At 39.9% G+C, this 20,614-nt stretch overlaps 1 protein-coding gene across 2 annotated transcripts in view; it reads left to right on the plus strand.

The window, feature by feature from the left end:
- RYK (receptor like tyrosine kinase) overlaps window positions 1-20,614 on the plus strand; it is a 55,611-nt gene that overhangs the window by 19,333 nt on the left and 15,664 nt on the right. Inside the window, exons 4-9 of one of the 2 annotated variants that reach the window (XM_082766893.1) lie at window positions 629-763; window positions 3,032-3,088; window positions 4,042-4,186; window positions 7,035-7,135; window positions 9,995-10,129; window positions 12,051-12,137. In XM_082766893.1, coding sequence (XP_082623019.1) covers window positions 629-763; window positions 3,032-3,088; window positions 4,042-4,186; window positions 7,035-7,135; window positions 9,995-10,129; window positions 12,051-12,137 — 660 coding nt within the window. The remainder of the gene's footprint in view (window positions 1-628; window positions 764-3,031; window positions 3,089-4,041; window positions 4,187-7,034; window positions 7,136-9,994; window positions 10,130-12,050; window positions 12,138-20,614) is intronic. The other variant, XM_082766894.1, reaches the window with a different exon arrangement.

Raw genomic sequence — 20,614 nt, forward strand, 5'->3', positions numbered from 1 at the left:
TTGTGCTCTGTTAGATACACAAGTGGGAACAAAATGCATGTTTTGATGTTTTGGCTTTGTACCACTTCTTTGTGAAGGCAGAGACTAGGGAATTAGGCTTGTTGTGTCTGCTCTGCTGGCATCAATAATGCTGCTGTGTAAGCTAGAAAGTAAATACTGTATGATGAGTTTAAGCTTTGATTCCAGTCAGATTTGCAGAGACCAAAATATTTAAACTTAACTGTTGTAGAAAAAGCTGACCTTCATGGTGTTTGAGAAAGCAGTGAGGGAAATGGAAATTTTTGCATTTCTGCTCTAATGCAGTTTTATATTGTGAGAGCTCCAACGCTAGTGGAAGGCTTGTGATTTACCTCCATTTGCACGTTACTAAAATTATATCTGGAGGTAAACTTTTAATGTGGGTCACGTAAGTAAATTTATTTCAAATTAAACTACTTAATGCTTTCATAGCTGTCAGAAATTACAAGACATAGACACTAAAATAGCATTTGTTTATTAATTTTTTTTTTTTACAAAATGTACATTAAACATTGTTTATAAAGGCCCTTATCTATTTAATATTCTTTCACCATGATGTCTGAAATGTGCTCAAACTTAATTGTAATGCCTGTTTGTTGTATGCTTGCAGTGTTTCGTGTCGAACTCTCCTGCACTGGCAGACTTGACTCTGAGGTCACAATACTGATGCAGCTCAACTTGACAATAAATTCATCCAAAAACATCACAGTTTTAAATTTCAAACGGAGGAAAATGTGCTACAAAAGTAAGACACTGTTTCAAATATTCAGTGGCTTTTAGTGTTAAAGCAGTATAGGAAAAAGATGTGGGAAGATGCACTTGTCCTTGGTCATGTAACAATCCACGAGAGTGAATTATGGAGAGGACAAGAAGTAACCAAGTAACGTTTTGATTTCCAGAGAAAAATGTGTGCAGTTGGTAGAAGCAGAAGCTGATGAATGAACAAATTCCCTAAGTGTTGTGCTGCAGTGTGACCTTCTCACATATATAGCAAAAAATATATATGCGTATTTTCTCTGTTTTACTTGCAAGGATGAAATCAGATTCTTCAAACCTGCAGCACTGTGAATATTCAAAGTTTCTTCTAAAAATTAACAGGCAAATCTACTTTATAAACTGAGATAAACTTAAAACTAGCTACTTAATAAATGTGACCAGATGTTACTCTTTCAGACTTTGAGTACAAAATGATCTTAGTAGATTGACAATGCAGGCTTCAGGAATCCTAGATTGACTTTCCTGGGTTTTGACTTAAGAATCTGCAAGCACAATTTATTCTTGAATTGTTGCTATCTCCTGTTGCTGTTTCCTGGAAGTATTTTCATAGGCATCAAAAGAAGATTATTTTTGAGAATCCTGAGAGCTGTATTCTCCTTAAAAATGGCTTCTGTTTCCTGTCCTCAGGCAGCGTTTGAGCATGGCCACCTCTACACGTTCCTCTCAGCAGTGCTCAGTTTACATAGAGCCTTTGAGGACAGTAGTTAGGTTTTAGAGGGGAGCCTGCCACTTCCCTGGAGTCTGAATGTCCATGGATGCACTTTTGCAAAATGTGTATGAAAAAGCATGTGTAGCTTTTTACCACATAACACCGATACCCATGCTCCTTGTATTGATGTTATGACAAAATCATTCTTAATTCAAAATGTCTCTTTCTAGTAGAAACAGAGATCTTTCTGATACTGTTTAAGACAGAAAACTTACCTTTAGTTCATATTTTCTTGGGTACTTTTTCAAATGTTCTAAGTGGGGGAAATGTGGACTGTGTGTGCCTTCATACATTATTGAGCTGCTAAGTGAGCTGAGGGGGTTTCCATAGGTACTGCACCAGCATCAGGGTGTGGGAAGTGGAGCCGCTTCTTAAATTATGCAGAAATAATTACAAAGATCATGTTTCTGTGGGTTCATAATCATGTCAATGGCTTTTTTGAAAGTTGTATGTGGAATGGTATACAGCATCGGGGGATTTCTAATTTAATTTAGTGCTTAAGTTAACAATATGCAGGAACTTGTGAGTGGTTTTGCTCGAGGCATTCCTAATACTTCCTCCTAAGGCTTAAAAAAAAAAACAAGCAAAACTCTCAGATCTTTTTTCCTTTTGCTTGATGTACTTTTTGACAAGTTTATCAGGCTGAACTAGCTTGCCAAGGAGTCGGAAGGGAACTGTACTGGGGAGGAGGCAGCTCTTTGCAGCTAGGAGCAGGAAGGGGGATGTGCAAGTGCATCTGGGCTTTTGCAGTCACGGAAATCCATGATACTGCCTCAGACGCATGTGAAACCTCAGTGAGGTTTATCTGAAGTAGCCTCCACAGCCTGTTTTCCCTTGGTTTGTCCCTCCTATGTTAGAGAGACCAGTAGTAAGCGTAATGAAGACATATCCCCTTCCTAAAGGACCATTTTCACCCCAGAACCCAAGCATTGTCTGTTTGGCTTTTATTTTTTTACTTTTTTTTTTTGAATATTTAAATTTAATCCTTCGGTTTTAAAACACTCATGGTTCCACCATCAGATGAGAAGGCAAGGTGATCAGGGCTGCATTTCTTAACTTCTTCCTGGATGAGTTGCATTAGTCTGAGTAGTATTCATTGAACATTCAATTAATAAATGATTTCTTATCATACAGTAACCAATTATGTGAGGTTTTTGTTTTGTGACTGTATATGTGCACTCTTACTCTCCACCTGCTTTTTCTACTATCTGCTGCTTTGGACTTTGTAGACAAGTCAAAGGGTTTTTAACTAGGTAGATCCAGTGGGTTTGGACATGGCCTCAGTGGACATGCATGTTAGTGATCACACATCTGACCTATGTGTCTTGAAGCCTGGTGATTTTTTTTTTTTAATTTATTTATACAGTGGTTAGGAAATGGAAATCTAAAAATAACCATAGCCCTTAAGTCAACTTGCCTGTTTGGAAAAACAGGTTTGTTTTTCAAGAAATAGGCAATTGACTTTCTCTGAAGGACTTTAGTAATAAATACGGGCCGAACTTAACATTTTTTTTCTCATCTGTTTAGAGCTTGAACCAGAAGTAAAATCTCCAACATCTGACAAAAATAGCAGCAAGGCTATCTGTAAGTAACTCTGAGTGTACCAGGTACTCCAAGTGTAAAGAAATGAAAAACTTGTGATGGTTTTTGTTTCTACAGCCTTCCCTATGAACATAAACCCCACTAAAATACCGGGTTTAGCAGAAACACCTGGGGAGTATTTGGTAACTTTAGCTGGGAGTATATCCTAGTGAAGAACTACTGTTCCTACTATTGTAACTTTTTAAATCGTGTCTCAGGGGCTGTTTTCCCATACATGACTCTGATCTATCTTCTTGACTTCAGGACTTGTCTGGTTTGCTGTTTTGACTTGTCAGAATCAAATTAATAGAACTAGGTGGTTTCCTTTACTCTCACTCCACTTCTATCTGTCAGTGCCATTGACGGGCTGTGCTCAGCCTTTGTGGAACCCAAAATGTAAATGCTTTTCCCAATTTTCCCAAAATGCTTTTTGAAAGCAGCGGAGAGTTGCTTAGTTTCCCCTTCACCACCCTCTGCCTCTTGCAGGGCAGTTGTTCTCCACAACACCTTGTTGTAATCTACAGGTGGCTGGGGTTGCTCAGGGCCCCCTGATGATAAAGCAGCTAAGGCAAGACCTGCCACCTCCTGCTTCCAGTCCCTTTGCACTGTGTTGCACCCATGGTGCAGTTGCAGAATTTTGCCCTAAAGCTTTGTGTAGCTGAGAGCCTTTTGAGAAGGAGGCTTATCATTCTGTAGGAACCTGCCTTTTGTCCCAGCAAAAAAATGGAGGCATTGAGTGACTGCTGGCCTGTGCCCTGCCTTGCAGCAGCAGGAACCACCACTTTGAGGGGTACTGCAGTCTGCCTCTGTGCTGGCTTCATCTCCCAACTCCTGCTGGACCTGGGTGGTGGGGACACTTCGGGCGAGTCTGGGAGCAGTGCTGCCATCCTGCCATGTCAGCACGCTAGTTGATTTTTCTGAGAAAGGTTCAGTAACGTTTCACCTTTGTGTTTCAGTTGATCCTGTAAATGCAGCTCCCACCACTTCTACCCGCGTGTTCTACATCAGTGTAGGCGTGTGCTGCGCCGTTATATTCCTGGTGGCAATAATACTAGCTGTCTTGCATCTCCACAGTATGAAGAGGATAGAGTTGGATGACAGGTACGTATTCAAGGGTTTCCAGGCCATTTTTTGTGACAGAACTCCCAGGCTTGTGGGAATTCTGGCCTCCAAATTAGTCTTCTGTTTGCATCAAATTAGTCTTCTAGCTTGCAATTTCTGTTCTCAATGTCAGCCTGCAGCAGTGACTACCTCTGCAGAGTTGTGCTGCGTGCTGTACTCCAGAAAGGCAGCAGTTGCAGGTGCTCTGCTGGTTATGGTCTGGAGACTTGTGGCCCTCAGGTTTTTGCCAGAAGAATTGCGTGGATGATGTGCACAAGTGGTTGGTTACAAAACTGAAAATGTGTCTCTCTTCAAATGGGTTATCAATCCCATTAAACCAAAATGGCACGTGCACGAGAGGAGGACTTGCAATGTCAGCCCCAAGGGCAATACAGTTGGCACGTCCTTTACCTTTTTCATGTACTGAGCGGAGTTTTGCTGGGTGGGTTTAAACACTGAAGAGGAAAGCAGGTAGACTGAAGCTCTCTTGGAGGCTACGTGAACAATCTGCATTAGATGCAACTGTTAAGGATCCAAGGATTTTGAAACCGAACACTTCAGAAATGCAGTTGGGAATGTAGGTGGTCAGCACTGTTGAAAAGATAACCTTGAATGGTTTTTGTTCCTGCCTACGGTCTCTCAGGCTAGCTTGTCCTGCAGCTCAGACAGATGCCGACCTGTTTTTCTTTCAGTCTTTACTCCTTCTGTGTTCCCACACCACTTGGTTTTGGGGGGATTCAGTGTGCCAAGTGTTAACAGTTCCTGAAGGCTATTTCTCAGTGTCAGCTTTCCTGAATTCATTTGTTCCTAAATTATCTAAATCTTTTAATCAGTAGTAGTTAAAGGATGTGCAGCTTTCTTTGTTCCATAAAGGAAAAGCATTAAATTTAGCGTGTGAATATATGCATCTAAGAGTTTCTGAGAGTCTCAGTCTAGCAGCATTATTCTCCACTCCGTCATACTTGATTTTTGCAGCATGCACAAGAGCCAACAAAGACCCTGCAAAATGATCTTTCGGTGCTTGGCTGAGAAACTGCTTTAGTGTTTTAATTTAAACTGTCTCGCATTAGTAATAGATGTGATCAATGGCTGCTTGATGGAAAGGCTAGCCAAGGAATGTGTGAGAGAATAAACAACTTTTGATTTGTTTTTATATAAGCTCAAAATGGCTCTGTAAAGAGGTTCTGAATCAACGATGATAATGTCATTAGGGTTCACAATGTCCCAGGAGCAAAAGAGGATGAAAACCCCACTGCTATTGCTCTTAATTTCAAAAGGCAGAACTAAATAAAAATGAGAACGATTGTTAAATAAAAGCTACAAACAGGCAGCTGAGTTTATGGGCTGCATATGGACTATTTGAGAACATTGTATTGAAAGTTCAGTGCAAATGCTTCCATACCTCCTATCAAAGGCGCTTGAAAAAGTGCCAAGGAAAGTTGGCATGGCTTAACAGCAGGATAATGGGCGTTACTAAAAGCAAGAAGGCATCTTTCAAAAAGCTGAAATTTTGTCCAAGTGAGAAGATTTAACTTGTTTGTCTTTATGATCTTTCTTAAACCTAAAACCAGAGTAAAGCCAACCAAAAAAGTTGTTTCTCAAACTTGCAACAGGCATAAAACAAATGATTCTTTTTTCAGACTTGCCTGCAGCAGGAAGCCAGCCAGAGAAATCGGTACAGCTATTAGGTGATCAAGTTACAAAAGGAGTTTTTAGGGAAGATAAAGCCATAGCAGGAAAACAAAGCTCAAGTTCTGTGTTGGTGTTTAATGTGGTGACCATGGCAGAATGCTTCCTTCTGGGGGACTTGCTGGAGCATGAATCACAACGGGGAGCTTTGAAGATAGCACAAAAAGTTAAAATGAGTGGTAATAAGTTGCCAGCACCAGAGAATATTCTTTTAGAAACTAAAGGAAGTTAAGCTGGAATAGCTAGACCATCAGCTGTGCCTTTTAACCTTGTCCTAAAAAATATGCTGGAACCATATACCGGGAAGGCAATGAGTGTGGCAATAACTTAAAAACATCTTGAGAGTTTTATGGCTGGTCTGGATCTCAGTAAGCCTGGTATTTTGTAGTGTGAGAATTAGTTTCTTTTCGAACAACAACAAAAATTAGTGATTATGGTACAGTGGGGAGAAATTGGCTTCTTTAAAGGAAGTCCTGCTTCAAAAACTTAACAGTGGGCCTTGAGGGCATCAGCAAATACACCCAAAAAATCTTGCAGGGACAGCTAGCACTGCTAGCTCAGTGCTCAAGAGCAGCCCCAAAAGCAAATAAATGTTAACTGTGTGGCCATAGAGAGTTATACCCAAAAGCAATCATGTTCTTTGTTCTGCTAACTGTGTCGGCAGTAGTGGAGACTACTCCGTAGTCTCCGAAAGGAGTGTGTGTGGGGACATGTTTGTGTGTGCTTGGGAGGGAGATCAAGAAGCTTGTTCCAGCCTTATCAACTGAGCTAATAACGGGTACTGTCTTTGCCTGCAGGGTTTCTCACCTGTTCTTAGTCCATTGCAGCTACAATAACTTTTTAAATAGCTTTTTTTTGGTAGTATTTTATCTTGTGGATAAGGCAAGAAACGTTTCACTACATCTTTGTGAAGTTTGTGTGTTTATTGCATACTGTGTGCAGCTGTGGTCCTTCTATCCCCCAAAAATCTCATTGTAGGACTTGTAGGAAGAGGAAAGAAGGGTGATGAGTGTGGATTGACAAAGTAGGCTAGTGAGAAACTTTAAAAAGGCCATTTGTCCAAAGTCCAGTCTGAAAAATTTTGTGCTTAATCTGATAATTTTGTATTTATTACAGTATCGAGCAGTTGTGTTCATGTCTATTTTTGTTTTTAAAACAGCATTAGTGACAGCAGTAGCTCCCAAGGTTTATCCCAACCTTCCACGCAGACAACGCAGTACTTGAGAGCCGATACACCAAACAATGCAACGCCAGTAACCAGTAAGTGTTAATCTAATTACAGAGCCTTGCAACAGACTGTCTTGGACCCAGCTGGAGTATTAGTGGTAGGGTCACACTGAGTCTGTATTCAGAAATACAGAAACAGAAGAGCAGGAAAAACTCCTGTCTCTATTAGTTTGTCTCTTTTGAGTTCATGGTGTGTGGTTCATGTGGTTTTATTTAGCCATGTCATAGTCAAGATTGAGGACTCCATAAGATCTGGGACATAGGATTCATCACATGAGTGTGATACTGCCTTTGGGTCAACGGGATATTCTCCCTGCACGTAGATCTGTCAGCGAGAAAGGCTGCCCCAGTGTCTGAAGCATCTGCTTTCTTAGTGCTGGAAAGAAGCTGACTTCTGCAGCATCAAGCAGAAGGTGGGATGGATCTGGCAGAGATTACAGTAAGGAAGGATCCGAATAGCCTTAGCCTGACCATTTGTTACTGACTGGAGACCAAAGCAAGTGACGTCATTGACTCCTGATGGTTATTTTATTATTTTTGCCCTGTTGCTGCAACATGCAAAGAAACAGAATGGGGCAGAAAAACTTGACAAGGGTTATATATTTATGCCTCCTTTTTAACAGCTTTGCTTGAAAGAATACAGGGGGGAAAAAATATTTCCATAGAGAAATAGAGGGCGAGCAGTGAATTAAAAAAGAAGGGTGAAGCAGCAGTGATTTATATGCTCTGTGATGAACTGATATTAGCTGTGTTCTGAGCTAACTCAAATTCCTAACAATATTTGTTATTTGTCGAGTCTTTACTTCTGCAGTTATTGTCTGTCATCTCTAGGGGAGAGGTACCTCGTATAGCATAGTTCTAGTGAAGGGATCTTCCTGAGATAAGTAAGGAGGGATTGATGCAGCACTGGGTGTGCAGGTCAGTCTCATCTAAGGCTGGACTGACCATGAACATTTGCCTTGGCCCTTGTGCATACACACTGATCTCTTCTGACCGCTTCTGCAGAGCGACTGGCTTTTTGTTGACTTGGGTCTTTGAGCTGGCACGTAGCCTAGCTGTATGAGCGCTGGTGTTGGTGCTTGGAGGGGTATGGGTCTGCAGGACTGAACACTGAAAGAGAGCAGGACTTAGTCCAGACTAAATTGGCTGGCTCAAAGCACTGCTGGAGGGTCTGCTTTAAAAAATCTGAAAGTAGCCCAGGCTAAATTGGCTCAAATTTCTTCTAGAGCCTACTTTAAAAGATCTGAAGTGAGGTAAGGGTTTATGGTAAAAAGTGAGGGGAAAAATTGGGGGCCCAGCAGGAGGAGTGAACAGTCTCTGTTAATCTCAGTTGGCTGTTTCTTTCAGTAGAGTAGAAATTGCCAAGCTGAAATGGTACTGTGGTCCTTGAGATCTTTTCAGGAAGTGGCTTCTGTTGTCATCTGCTGCCACCAATGATTCTCTATCCTGTAATGCTTAAGAGTTTTGTATTAATAACCCAAAGAGTCTTTTTTTCAGCAATCTGATAAGTAGAAATGTCAATGTCTATCCTTTATACATTCTAATGTTTATCCTTTGGAGCTAGGTTAAAAACAATGATTAATGGCTTGGTTTTTTATTTTTTTTTTATTTAAAGCAACTAATAAGACCCCAAAATCTCTCCCATTTTTCTTCTGACTGCACTTAGTAGTGATACTAACCATCTGAAATCACAAGGGAGCAGTGCATGAGTATCACAATTACTGTTCAGCCCTAGTGTCTTCCTGTTTCCTGCCCAGGTGTGGAAGCAGGTGTTTACCTAGGACTGAACTCCTGCAGCTTTGGGAAAGTCTTGGCTTTCTTCTAAATTGAATGAATTACCTCCTGAAACAAAAGAGATTTTTGTAATCTGAGTTCATCTTCTATTTGTAGAAAGCTGCCTGGAAACTTTATATGGTAGAAGCATTAAGAGAAATGCATCTATTAAAAATTTCCTTTCCACATAGTTTGGAAGAAACCATGCTGTTGACGTGTTATCAACCTCAGGTTTTCAGGTTGGCCCTCTAAGTGGCACTGTTTAGTTAAAATGATTCTTGGAAACTCATCAGCGAGCCTCATGCAAAACGGAAGACTAGAAAGCAAGGTAGCCTACAAACCAGGTCCTTATTGATGATTAAACTCTCCTCACCCAGATACGTGTGGAAACAGCTGTAATGGCACCTGTTTGTTTAGTGTGTTCAGACCACGCTGCTTCAGAACGCCTTGTCTTTTAGGGGCAGGGGAGCGCCCCCAGAAACAAAGGAAATGGTGAAAATGAATATAAGAAAAAAGGTTGGATGCAGAAAATGAACAGGAGGATCACTGTTAGACCTTCCACAGTCGTTTTAACCTTGCATTCAATGACATTTAAATTTTAAAATTTATTGTCAGTGACTCTCAGGCTTTTTCTCTAATAATTCATGGTCTTGATCATGAAAAAAGTCAGGCCTCTTATGCCCAGAAGAGGGCACTGATATTTCTGGTTGTATTCCTGCTCCAGTGTTGGGGTAAGGTGTTTTCCTGATGCCACTAAGTCCTCCGGCAGTCTCCAACCTCAGTCTTTACTTCCCTACTGGCAGGGAAGTGCAGCGTTGTGTTAATCAGCTTCAGTATGCAAGAAGGAGCTTTATTTACCTGGTGTTAATAAATATAGAGACTTGGTTGCATGGCACTGTATAGAATTTGTGTGATTTTTTTTTTCTTCAGAGATTATTACATTCATGTGGCTTCTCCTGTTTTTTTCTTTTTGTTTTGTTTTGTTATTGTTTAATGCTCTACGTAACCTTAAGTACACACTGCTTGCATGTCTTTGTACCTGTAGGTGGTGCTGAGGTGAAGCAATGTGCTTGTGTTCTTATAATAAGGGTATTTATATTGGTTTGTTTGGCTCTGCTGGCTCCTCAGGTTATCCTACATTACGGATAGAGAAGAATGATCTTAAAAGTGTCACTCTCATGGAAGCAAAAGCTAAAGTGAAGGACATAGCCATCTCCAGGGAGAGGATAACTCTAAAGGATGTGCTCCAAGAAGGTATTTAAAGGACTCGGGACACTTGTTGGTTACAACAAGGGGTATATGTATGTATTTTTTATAGCTAGATTTTTCTGAAATTAATCACGGGTGATGTCTCAGGTCTTTATGACTTTGGTGGAGGTAAAGAATGATGGATGATGTTTGTATTTGGGGTGTGTGGGGTGTGGGGAAGCAGCTCCAGAATTTGTTAGAACAGGGGAGCGACTAATTGTGTAAAGTAAATAACTCAGGTTGTCTGTGTTTAATAACCTGGTTCTTTAAGAAAGAAAAATAAATGAAAGGGTGAGATGGCTAAGGAGTGAGGTAATCAGCTGAGACTGTAGGTGGCAAAAACTCATTTCTGTAAATTGACAGATAACTTCATTTAAGGGGAAAAAAATGCCACTGTCATCTAAATTCAGTCAGTCTCCGCTTTTAGCTTCTACGCTGGACATCTAATCCACAGATGCAAAATTAACAGCTCTATTATGAAAAACTTGGTGATGACCCCTTTTTGATCTTGTTTAATGTTCATATCAGAAGTGTGCATATGCAGTAACAATGGGTTCTTGTTGATGTTGCATTTAGGAAATAGACTTAAATATTTAGGGGTTTTGCCTCTAGTTGTTGCCACAGCAACTTCCAAGTCTGTGTCCCTGTCACCTGATGAGAAACCAAATTTTCCAAAGCTAGAGATGTGAGATACTAATCCCATATAGGCAGAACTGCTAAGTGCTTTGCACCCCCCTCTGAAATACAATGGGAGAATGCTTTTCCATTTTTAGGAAGTAGCATTGTTCTCAATCCAATGGTTCTGCAGTAAGCTCTGTGCAGGTGAAGGATGTGTCTTGTGCTCCTGTATATTGTTTCTTGTCTGTAGCTGTAATGTTCAGAGCTATCTGATGACTGGAGGTGTGATCACAAGCTGAGTTGGTGTCACAGCTGTCTCACAGAGCTGTTTTGCAGTCACATGGTAGATGATAGAAATTACTGCACTGTCCCTGTAAAGTATTTAGAAACCAGAAGATAACCAAACTTCATTCTAGGAGATGTACAGCCAGGCTAAGGCAATCCCTACAGAAGATCTTTCAGCCTAATCAAACAGGGCAAATCAATGGGAAAGGGATGTTAGGGAGGCCTGAAGTTGATGCACACATTGGTGCCATCGTAATAGCATATTCAGAAAGAGTCACTAACTTGGTCTGTATAAAGCATTAATTCTGTGTGTTACCACACTGAGATTGTTCTTACTCCAGCTGTTTAACGTAGCTTTTCTTCCTGCAATATCTTTGTTAAAATATGTGAATGGAAAAATGTTGGAGACTGGAAAAACCAAAATAAAACAAACAAAAAAAAAACCTTCCAGCGGAGGTGAAACATTTGAATAATGTGATACTGTTTTTTCAATCTGTTCCACGTGTACTGGTTTGTTTGAATCCAGTACTTTTCTGTGAACGTTTCAAAAAAAAAATGGTGTCTCTGAGGAATGTTTTGACCAGAGAATTCCTAACTAGTTGTGGGAGAAAAGGATGGAGCTGGAAGTTTTAGTGCAGGCAGTTAATGTGGACTGTGAATTGCAACAAACAGACCCATCATCAATACTGATGCTTAAATGGGTTCTGTTGCTGTCATTGGTTCACTCCTGGCTTTGCTTTTTATATTTTCCACTCAAATTATCTAAAACTTTCAGCATCTACTACATATGGTTCTGGATCCAGCTCCTGCTGGTGTAGCTGTGGTTGGGTTATTTATTGTCAGTAGTTCTATTGATTTAATAGGGCATTCAAGTATTGTACTTTGCCTTCCATTATTCAAAAGTATCTGCTATGGCTGATATGTTTTCAGGCAGTGTTTTCTGAATAAGTATTAAATTATGTCAATGTTATCAAAGTGTTTTAACTGCATAGTACTTACTGCTTTTTTTTTTTTTTCTTCATAGGTACATTTGGGCGCATTTTCCATGGAATTCTAATAGAGGAGAAGGACCCTAGTAAAGAGAAACAAGTTTTTGTCAAAACTGTTAAAGGTATGTTTACATAAAGGGTGTGTGTGTCCAGTTGTTCGGACTGTGATACGTACTGAGTGTAACAAGTCCATCTTTAAAAACAATTAAGAAAAAGAATTCGAAAGGAAGCTGCTTAAAAATCAAAATCAATTTGGATGTTGTTGTCAGACATAGAAAAGAAATTTTATAAGGAAGAAGAATGTGTGTGTTCACCACTGCCTTTGGTTACTGCATCTTGGATACTTCTAGTTTAGTAATTCTTTTTGTAAAAATCTTATTTTTTTTCCACTGGCATGGAAAAGTTATTTCCACCTACAGCCTTCCCCTCGCCTCCCAGTTGCTGAAAAGGCACCCCTTACGCATCCTAACATCTCCTATGAACATGGATGGCTGTACAGATGAGGCATGGTTTCTGTCAGCCTTGAACTCTGCAGCTAAAGCATGAAAATTATCATTTAGAATGGAATTTTTACAAATACAGCTTTTTTTTTTTTTCCTCAAGAAATATGTTCAGTGATTTAAATCATAATTGGTAGGCTTTGGAAATGAGGTAAGTGTAGGTAATACGCTTTCCATCTGTGTCCTGTGGATTGTGTCCAGCATCTTCTCCATCTGTTAATCTGAGGTGTTTGTGTTATTTACATCGGGTATATTACGGCTGTTGTTTTTTCACAAAGTCTTTAATTCTTTCTTTTAAGATTCAGAGTGCCAGTTACTCTCATAATTTAAAGACATTTCTGTTATTTCTTTGGGAGTGCCTCTGAGGTGGTACACTTTCATTCTGTGTGATTTTTCTTACCTGCTGAAGCCAGATGGGACTTCTACAGAAGTAGGTATGCCACCCTTTGGAGAATCTTGGAACTTACTGCTTAGCAGGATTGTGGTAGTTGACTATTCCTGAGTACTGAAGTTGTCTTTGGCTTTGTTTTTGGTATAATGGAAGTAATGTTCCCCTTGTAAAAGGCAAGTATTTTCTAAATGATGTTTTTTAGCAAGCATCCACTTAGCGAACATCCTCAATTAAAAGAAATTTATGCTTCTTTCCAGTATCTTCGGAACTTTTCCTGATTTCTGTTTTTTTCTGTGTGCTCTTCCCTACCAAAAAGTTCTGTCTGTCGTTTTGCTTTTATTTTATATAGTTTCAAAAAAAAATGCATCCCTTGTCACATGAGCCTGGTGTTCTTCTGTGAAGAACAAGACTGTCTTAACTTGCAGCATCGTTCACAACTACTGCCTTAACTTTGATACCCCTTTGCTGTGTTACTTTGATTCTTCTCTGCCCAGATGCAGAGTCAACAAATGCTACTCCTGTGACACCTAAAATAGTTGTGAGCTGGGGCAGCGTGGCATCTGTACAGCGCTATCAATAATGCTTACTCTATATTACATAGAATTAAATGACAAGCCATCATCTGCAAGAACACATCGTGATTTAGCTGCCTTCCATCACCACTTGTCCAGTTGCTTTACCAAAATGGGCTTTCCAGTCTACTCTTAAACACGTTTCTGTATTGCAATGGCTTGTGTTTTTGACACAGTACACAGCCTGCTTTTTCTTAACCTTTTTGCTTGCTGGCTTCGGTGAACTGGAAAATGGTCTTAAGGGAGTACCGGTATTCACATAATTGTTAGAGAATTTCTCAGCTTTAAAAAGGATCTATAGGGACAAGTTTTATAATAGATTCTTCTGGTGCTTGCCTTTGAAATAATACTGGCTTGGGCAGCAGAACGTTGCTAGGAAAATAACTATAAACATCCCTTCTCTTTACTGCATTGCATTTGCAGTGCTAATATTAAGCAGCTTCCTCTTCATGCTCTGGCCGTGATTGCTGTGTGTGCAGCTGGGTCATGTACTAAGTTAGGAATTTGATCTGCTTGAGGGGGGGGAAAAACTGCAAAAATTCTCTATTAACCTGATTTTTCCTTGATCTAGTTCATTCTGTGGCCACACACACACTTCTGTTTTGGCACAAACACAGGAGTAAGGCAGGACCACAAAAGTGAGATGGGTATGAGAACTATTAAACTAACTTAAATACTTCATTTGCTGAAGGCAAAAAAAAAGAGCCTGAGGGTTATGGAAAAGAAACAAGGAAAAAAAGGCTTTGTCTGTGGAACTAAGTTATCTGAACAAAAAGCAGGGGCTGCTATCTTGTTCTTCTCAGCAGTACACTCTGAGGTTGAAGAAGTCCAGTAATGCCCTCAATTACCAAAAAAAATAATATGAGAGGGTGTCAGACTTTCTGAAAAATGTGAACTGAAATTCTTTTAGCTGGTACTGTGGTGAAGAAAGTACAAACAGTAAACAGTTCCATAACCTTCTTGAGAGGAAAGATCTTTCTTCTCATCGGGGTCAGACCTTAAGGCATCAAGGTAGTTGCTGCGGCTTTACATCTGGAATTGCCAATGACCCTTTGGTAAGAGAGCATCACGACAGGGCAAATAGAGTAAGTAAATTTGCTTCCAAACTAGAATTTCATATTCTTAGAAAAAAATAATAATTGTTAATAATAATAGTAATTCCAGTTAAGTGGAAAAGGTTTTGTTAGCATGGCTAGGCTAGCATCTACAATATTTTTATGCTATTCTCCATAAAAAACATCTGAAACTGATGGAGCTTTGTCTCGCATTTTCATGCTGGGTTCTTTGGCATTGGCAGCAAGGAAAGGCTTAGATGTTGCCCCACTGACTCATCTTAATGCTTATAGAGGAACAGTAGAAACAATCAAGTCTAATTTACAAAAATTCAAGTCTAATTTACAAAAAAAAAAAAAGCTTTAATGTATTCAAACTTCATGTAGACATGACCTTAGTTGGTGTAGTTGTCTGCTGTGTCACTGGATACATCCCTTCAATGAAACACCAGCATATTGGCACACAAATAGCTTTGTGACCAGGTGACACCAATGCAAGCTGTGTTAGTTGCAGCAACTTTGCATTGTGCAGAGTAGGAAAGCAGTGGATTAAGCGATTTATCCTCTGGATGTGTCCAGGAATGTCCAACCAGCAGTATACAGGTGCCTGGAAGGCCTCTTTGAACCATGATAACATATGTTGGCTTATAGGAGAAGACCTTTGCTGTACTAAGGGAGTTGTCAAGGGGTTATTGTGCCATTTGGGTAATGGTTTCTGAATACTTGTCACTGGGAAAACCTGTGAAGAAAGCTCATGCCGTAGATGTGACAGCAGCTGAATGTCATAATGGGTATATTTCTTGCATTCCTTCTTCAGTTAATAATGCTTTATAAAATCCATAACCATTCAAGATGGGTTACATCCTAATAAAGTGGACAGGAGAATGTGCTGTCAGTTTTCTCATTTCATATCCAGGAGAAGATGAATATTCTGACAGGCATGCTCATCGGACAACAGATTTGTGAGTGTTTTCAGTTCAGAAAAGAGTATCTTTGCAGCCTTGCAAGTTTGCATCTTTCCTATTTTCTTACCTCTCCCCAGTGTTGATTCTGTTACCCAAAGGATCAAAAAGCTGGTTATGGCAGTGAGAGCAGCAGCCTTTTCCCCTTTCTTTCACCTTCTAGCCTTGTGGTGTGGAAGATTGCCGTAAAACAGAACAGTGCTACCTGAAGTCAAGAAACCTTGATTTTTCTAAGCTTAGCTTCAGACAAGAAAACAAGTACTGTCTGTTAAGAAAACTGGTAATACAGAAAAGGTAAGAAAGTCTGGACCTGCCCACCTTTGTTCTGAGATACTCTTCAAGTGAAAGAGGCTATTCAAAGAGTGCCTGTGATTAGTTTCCAGGAATGTGTTGTTCACCATGTTCTCAAGCAGGGAATTACCTATTAGGTCAGACTCTCAAAGGCCAAGTTTGATCCTAATACCACAACATCAGTGCAGGAGGCAAATAGGTAGGAGTTTGCTTGTTCAGCATTATTTGACTAATTTCTTTTACATCACAGAATTTGTCACTGGAATTGGACTCTTGTGTGTCTTGGGTCTTTCATCTGAAGCATTTGTGAAGTGACTGACTTGCTTTTTGACTAATTCAGTGACTTCTTGTTACGTGGCTTGAAAGGTAATAGCACTACAGATTTGGTGACACTCGCTGAAATCTCAACACCACATCTGGGATATTGTCTGAAGGCAAAATTCATCCCTGAGTGCCAGAAGTTCACTCAAAATCCTTTAGAAAATATTTCTTTTTTGCTTAACTGTAGTAGACTCCAGAGAAAAGTTGTAACATGCCCTGGATAGTGACAAAGCTTTCTACCTGCATGTTCATGAAATTCTCTAATTTATAACATGTTTTTTTTTAATGCTATATCATCTAACACTTGAGAGCGTGTCTGGATGCCGCAGTCTTCCCTTATGTGGAGTGCTCTCTGCCAAAAAGAAGAGCTTAAAAGAAAAAATGAGTATCGGTTGGCAAAACTAGAGGCAGCTTTCTGGAAGCTCTAATAACTTTGGGAGTATGAAGATTGCATGCCCAGGGCAAAAAGTGTCATTTGTTCATACCTTCTCTAGATCCTTCATGTTGGCCTTGCAGTTAGTTGTTCTCTTCTAGTTAGTTTATGGTTTAACTGCATTAATTTTCTGGTCATAATCATGAAAGCTTCAGCTGCTTTCATGTTCAGACTTTCTCGATGGATAACCCGCTTCTTTTTTTACTTTAAATGGTCATTCATGAAGATTAAGGATGTGTTGTCAGCAGCAAGAGCAAGAACATGTGTTTGTACTATATTTAGGCTGTCAGAATCCACGGATCAACAGGACCTGAATAGGTTCTTGGTGAGGAGACGAGAGACTTAACTGCCACCTAGTTTCCTCGCTGTGTTTTTTTTGCTGTGCAGTAGAATTATTTCATGTAGTTGTAATGTTTGTTTCCTTTCTGATAGGTGGTTTCCAACCACTCTAAACTTTGGGAATTGTCTCAGTTGGACTCAACTCAGTTTATCAGAGCTGGAGTTGCCTCTCTTGCCAGCGATTGTGAGATCTCTTGCCTTTATAATGGTGCAAAATAGCCTTTCTTGTGCATCTTTAGACCCTTGTACCTCAGAATAGAAACACAGTTTTGCATTTTGGTTTAGAGAGTACATTGTTTAATGGTGCTTTTCGTGCAAAGGAGAAAATCTTTCAGGAACAAATGGAATTGTATTATTCCAGGAACGCACGCAGTGAATTTGAGCTGTGCAGAGCCTTGAGTCATTTAGTACATTCTGGCCAAGGTACATTTTTATTAAAAACAACCAATCTTGCTATTCAAGATAACCTGACTGCGTCTGTGTCATTTTTCTAACCACTTAAAATTTTTCTTTTGTACAAGAAAGGAGTGTTTGAAAACAATCCACCCATGAAAAGCACTGGAAACAAAGTCACAGCATAAGTGAAGATTAACTCTTCAGGCTCCATCATTTTACTAACTTCAGCAAAGCTTTGAGTTTTGTTCATGTCGTCGTAGATCACTAAAGGACTTTTTCAGCAGCATTGGCCAATTCCAACATTATGCTATTGTTTATTTTTTGGTTTTATGTGCTCTTAACTAGTTAAGAGTGGATGCTCAAACCCCCTAGCTGTGAAGTTGTATGTTGAAGCCAGTCTGACTTAACTGTCCGTGGCTTACAGACCTTTTACTGCCCTCATTCACGTGATGCCTGTTGGGGCCTATTTATGGCCTGGCTTGGTGACCTTTAGGACTTCTTGTGTACATTTAGGTAGTGTCAGAACAAAGATTCTGAGAATTTACACCATGCAAAGCAGGGGAAAGCAAGAGGCATAATTAGATGAGTTGTATGTTTAATAAGCTTTGCCTTAACAAAGTTGAAGAGCTTCATATTGGGCATACGGTATACCACAACCTCGAGCGTACACAGTGGTTCCCAAGGTACCATTTTCAAATTGCATTGACTTCACATTCAGTAGCAGTACATTGTTAAAATGTACAAGTTTAAGTTCATTCTGTAAATGTCTTAAACATATAAATACCTTCCGAAAATAAATAAAAAGTCCTTAATGTCCCAAAATCAGAGTACGTGATCCTGCTTCTCTAGAAGACATTTTACAACAACAACAAAAAAATTAAGGAGTTCTGCTGCTTCTTGGAGTTTTCTTAAGTTTCATCATAGCAGGAGGATACATGAATTTAAATAATTAGGGAAAATAATAAATTCCTGGAAGTTGACTAAAAAAATAAAATGTACTGTATATTATTCAATCCTAGTTCATTAAGAAAGTATAGCGAGAGACCTTAAATAGTACAATCTACATAAAATAAAGTGCTGTACTTCAACATCTTAATTTAAATATCTGCTATTTTGTATGCTTCTGCAGGAAAAGATTGCCCTTTCATAATCCGAAGTACACTTATATTTACAAAGAGTTAAAACTAGTACCTGTATTTCACTTTTGTTAGCTGCTGCCCTTTCAGCAGATGCTGAAGCATTAAAGCAGTTATCTTCCTTCCCCAGTTCTACTTCAGGTTCATTTTCTACTTTCTGATTTAATTTGAACAGATCGCTGAGCAAAGAGCCTTTGACTTGTTGCTGTATGCTGCTGTGACTCCAGATTCCTTCACTGCTAAGTAGGCAAATAACACTACCCCAAATCATGCTTCGCTCTGCTCTTTTCTACGGTTTAAATCTGTGTGTACACTTGTAATATAAGAAAACCAGAACAGCATTCCCCACTTTAGTGGTGTTGTGTTGAATCACTTCCAGAATACATTAAAATTGGGCTTGAATTTGAAAATGTAAACTGCCTTGCTTTGGAAAATAAATGTGTGGTTGTGGCGTGGAAACAAACATTAGAAATAGCTTTGGTATTAAGATCGGAGGAGAAATCCTGCTGTGCTGGAATTCTAACAACACTAAGCATGGTGACTTACTCCGTGGCCTCCTTGGGTTGTTGGATGGATGTTTGACTTAACATACGGAGTATTTGAGGTCTGTACGATGAGTGGTTGCCTCGTAAAGCAGAGAGCTGATGTGTGAAAGTACAGCCCTTACCTGAATGGCTCTGTGGCTCTCTCAGGCTTGTACCTGTAAGAGAACTGCGAAGAGGAGCAAGGGTTTTTAACCCCTTCACTTCAGTGGTGGGCAGATCAGATGTTGCTGGCATCTACCTTGTCACTCTCTGCTGGGACCTCCTCAAGTTTTAAAGAATCAGTGTTTGTGTGTGTGTATGTCTCCCTCACCCTATAAAAAGTAGATTGGATTGTGACTAATTGTATTCATTTTGATTTGATTTATAGCTCCTAACTTCCTTTAACAGCTCATTCTCCTTTTGAAGGGAAGTTCTAAAAATGTCTCCCAGAACAACAGAGGTGAACTCAGGATAGTCTTTGTTCAATTTCTTCCAAAGACTTGCTGAGAAGGGTTAAAGCAGTATTCAGACGTATAATCTTTGAACTGTGATTGAATTCTGCCTTGGGAGAAATTTTATGTAATGAATTGTTCTGCAGAAGCAGCAGTAATTAAAAAGAATGTGTTGATAGGAGGAGTATTTCTCACCTCAAGCTGAATATTTACAGTCAGGATTTTAATTTCATAGTCTCAGTTCCTATGGACACAGTGTGGGACCGCTGCGCCTGCCCATGTGCTTTACTCCCTTCAATAACTTGAGCTAGTGGACTTTGTCACGGTATGTTTGGCAAAGCCTGCAAATCTGAAAGATAATTGAAGTAGTACAACCCGTGTGAAAACAGATAGCCATATATAAAGTGGATTGTATGAAACATTGATGTTGGGGAAAGTCTGCTGTGCAAGTCTGCAATGAGACAGATGGAAGTTGGCATAGGAAGAAGACACCTTAGATGGGTCCAAAAGTGAGAAAAGCTTTAGGTAAAATATCTCTTCAGATGCTGCTGTCAGGAGATGTATTCACTGGAAGCCTTGATTGCCTAGCTGCCGTGCTTTGTGGAGCTACTTCTGATAGGAATGCTGACAGAAATTGCTGTGTGTTGCTGTCCGTAGTAGGCTATGGAAAGGCTCTGGCATATCTTGTTTGAATTTTGAAACCTTTGGTTATGTTGCGCTTTTCTTTTACCTTCCTGTTCTCTGAAGTAATTTATTTTAATGACCAAGGTGCGATCTGAAGTCTGAAGTTGTAATACAGCGTTTGCTAATTTGTGATTCTGGAAGATCTGACCTAAAATGTTGTTCTTGAAAGCCATCCAGCTAATCAGATAACCCAGCGCAATATTCAAGTAATTGCTGCTTTTCATCTCTGGTGGGTAATTTGAGGTGTGGAGTGACTCTTCATGACGTACAACCACCCAGTGAACGCACGGCAGGATGCTCTGCCACTGCTGCTGGAGTGCCCAGTCTCACAGCAAGCAAATTGGTGCAATTTTAGTGTCATTGCAAAACTCCCTGTAAACATGTCAGCTGTGTTACGATGATTCATGTGACTGATAGTGCTGGTAAATGAGGATTTAAAGCACAGTTTTGCAGATGGGATTGTGTAAGTGGTTAAAAATCAAGTAGGTGCTCTGTCCCTGGGAGCCAGGAGGGGCCTCAGCACATAAAACACTTGTCAGAATTGTA

This window comes from Aythya marila, assembly GCF_965140915.1.
Source record: "Aythya marila genome assembly, chromosome: 9".
NCBI lineage: Eukaryota > Metazoa > Chordata > Aves > Anseriformes > Anatidae > Aythya > Aythya marila.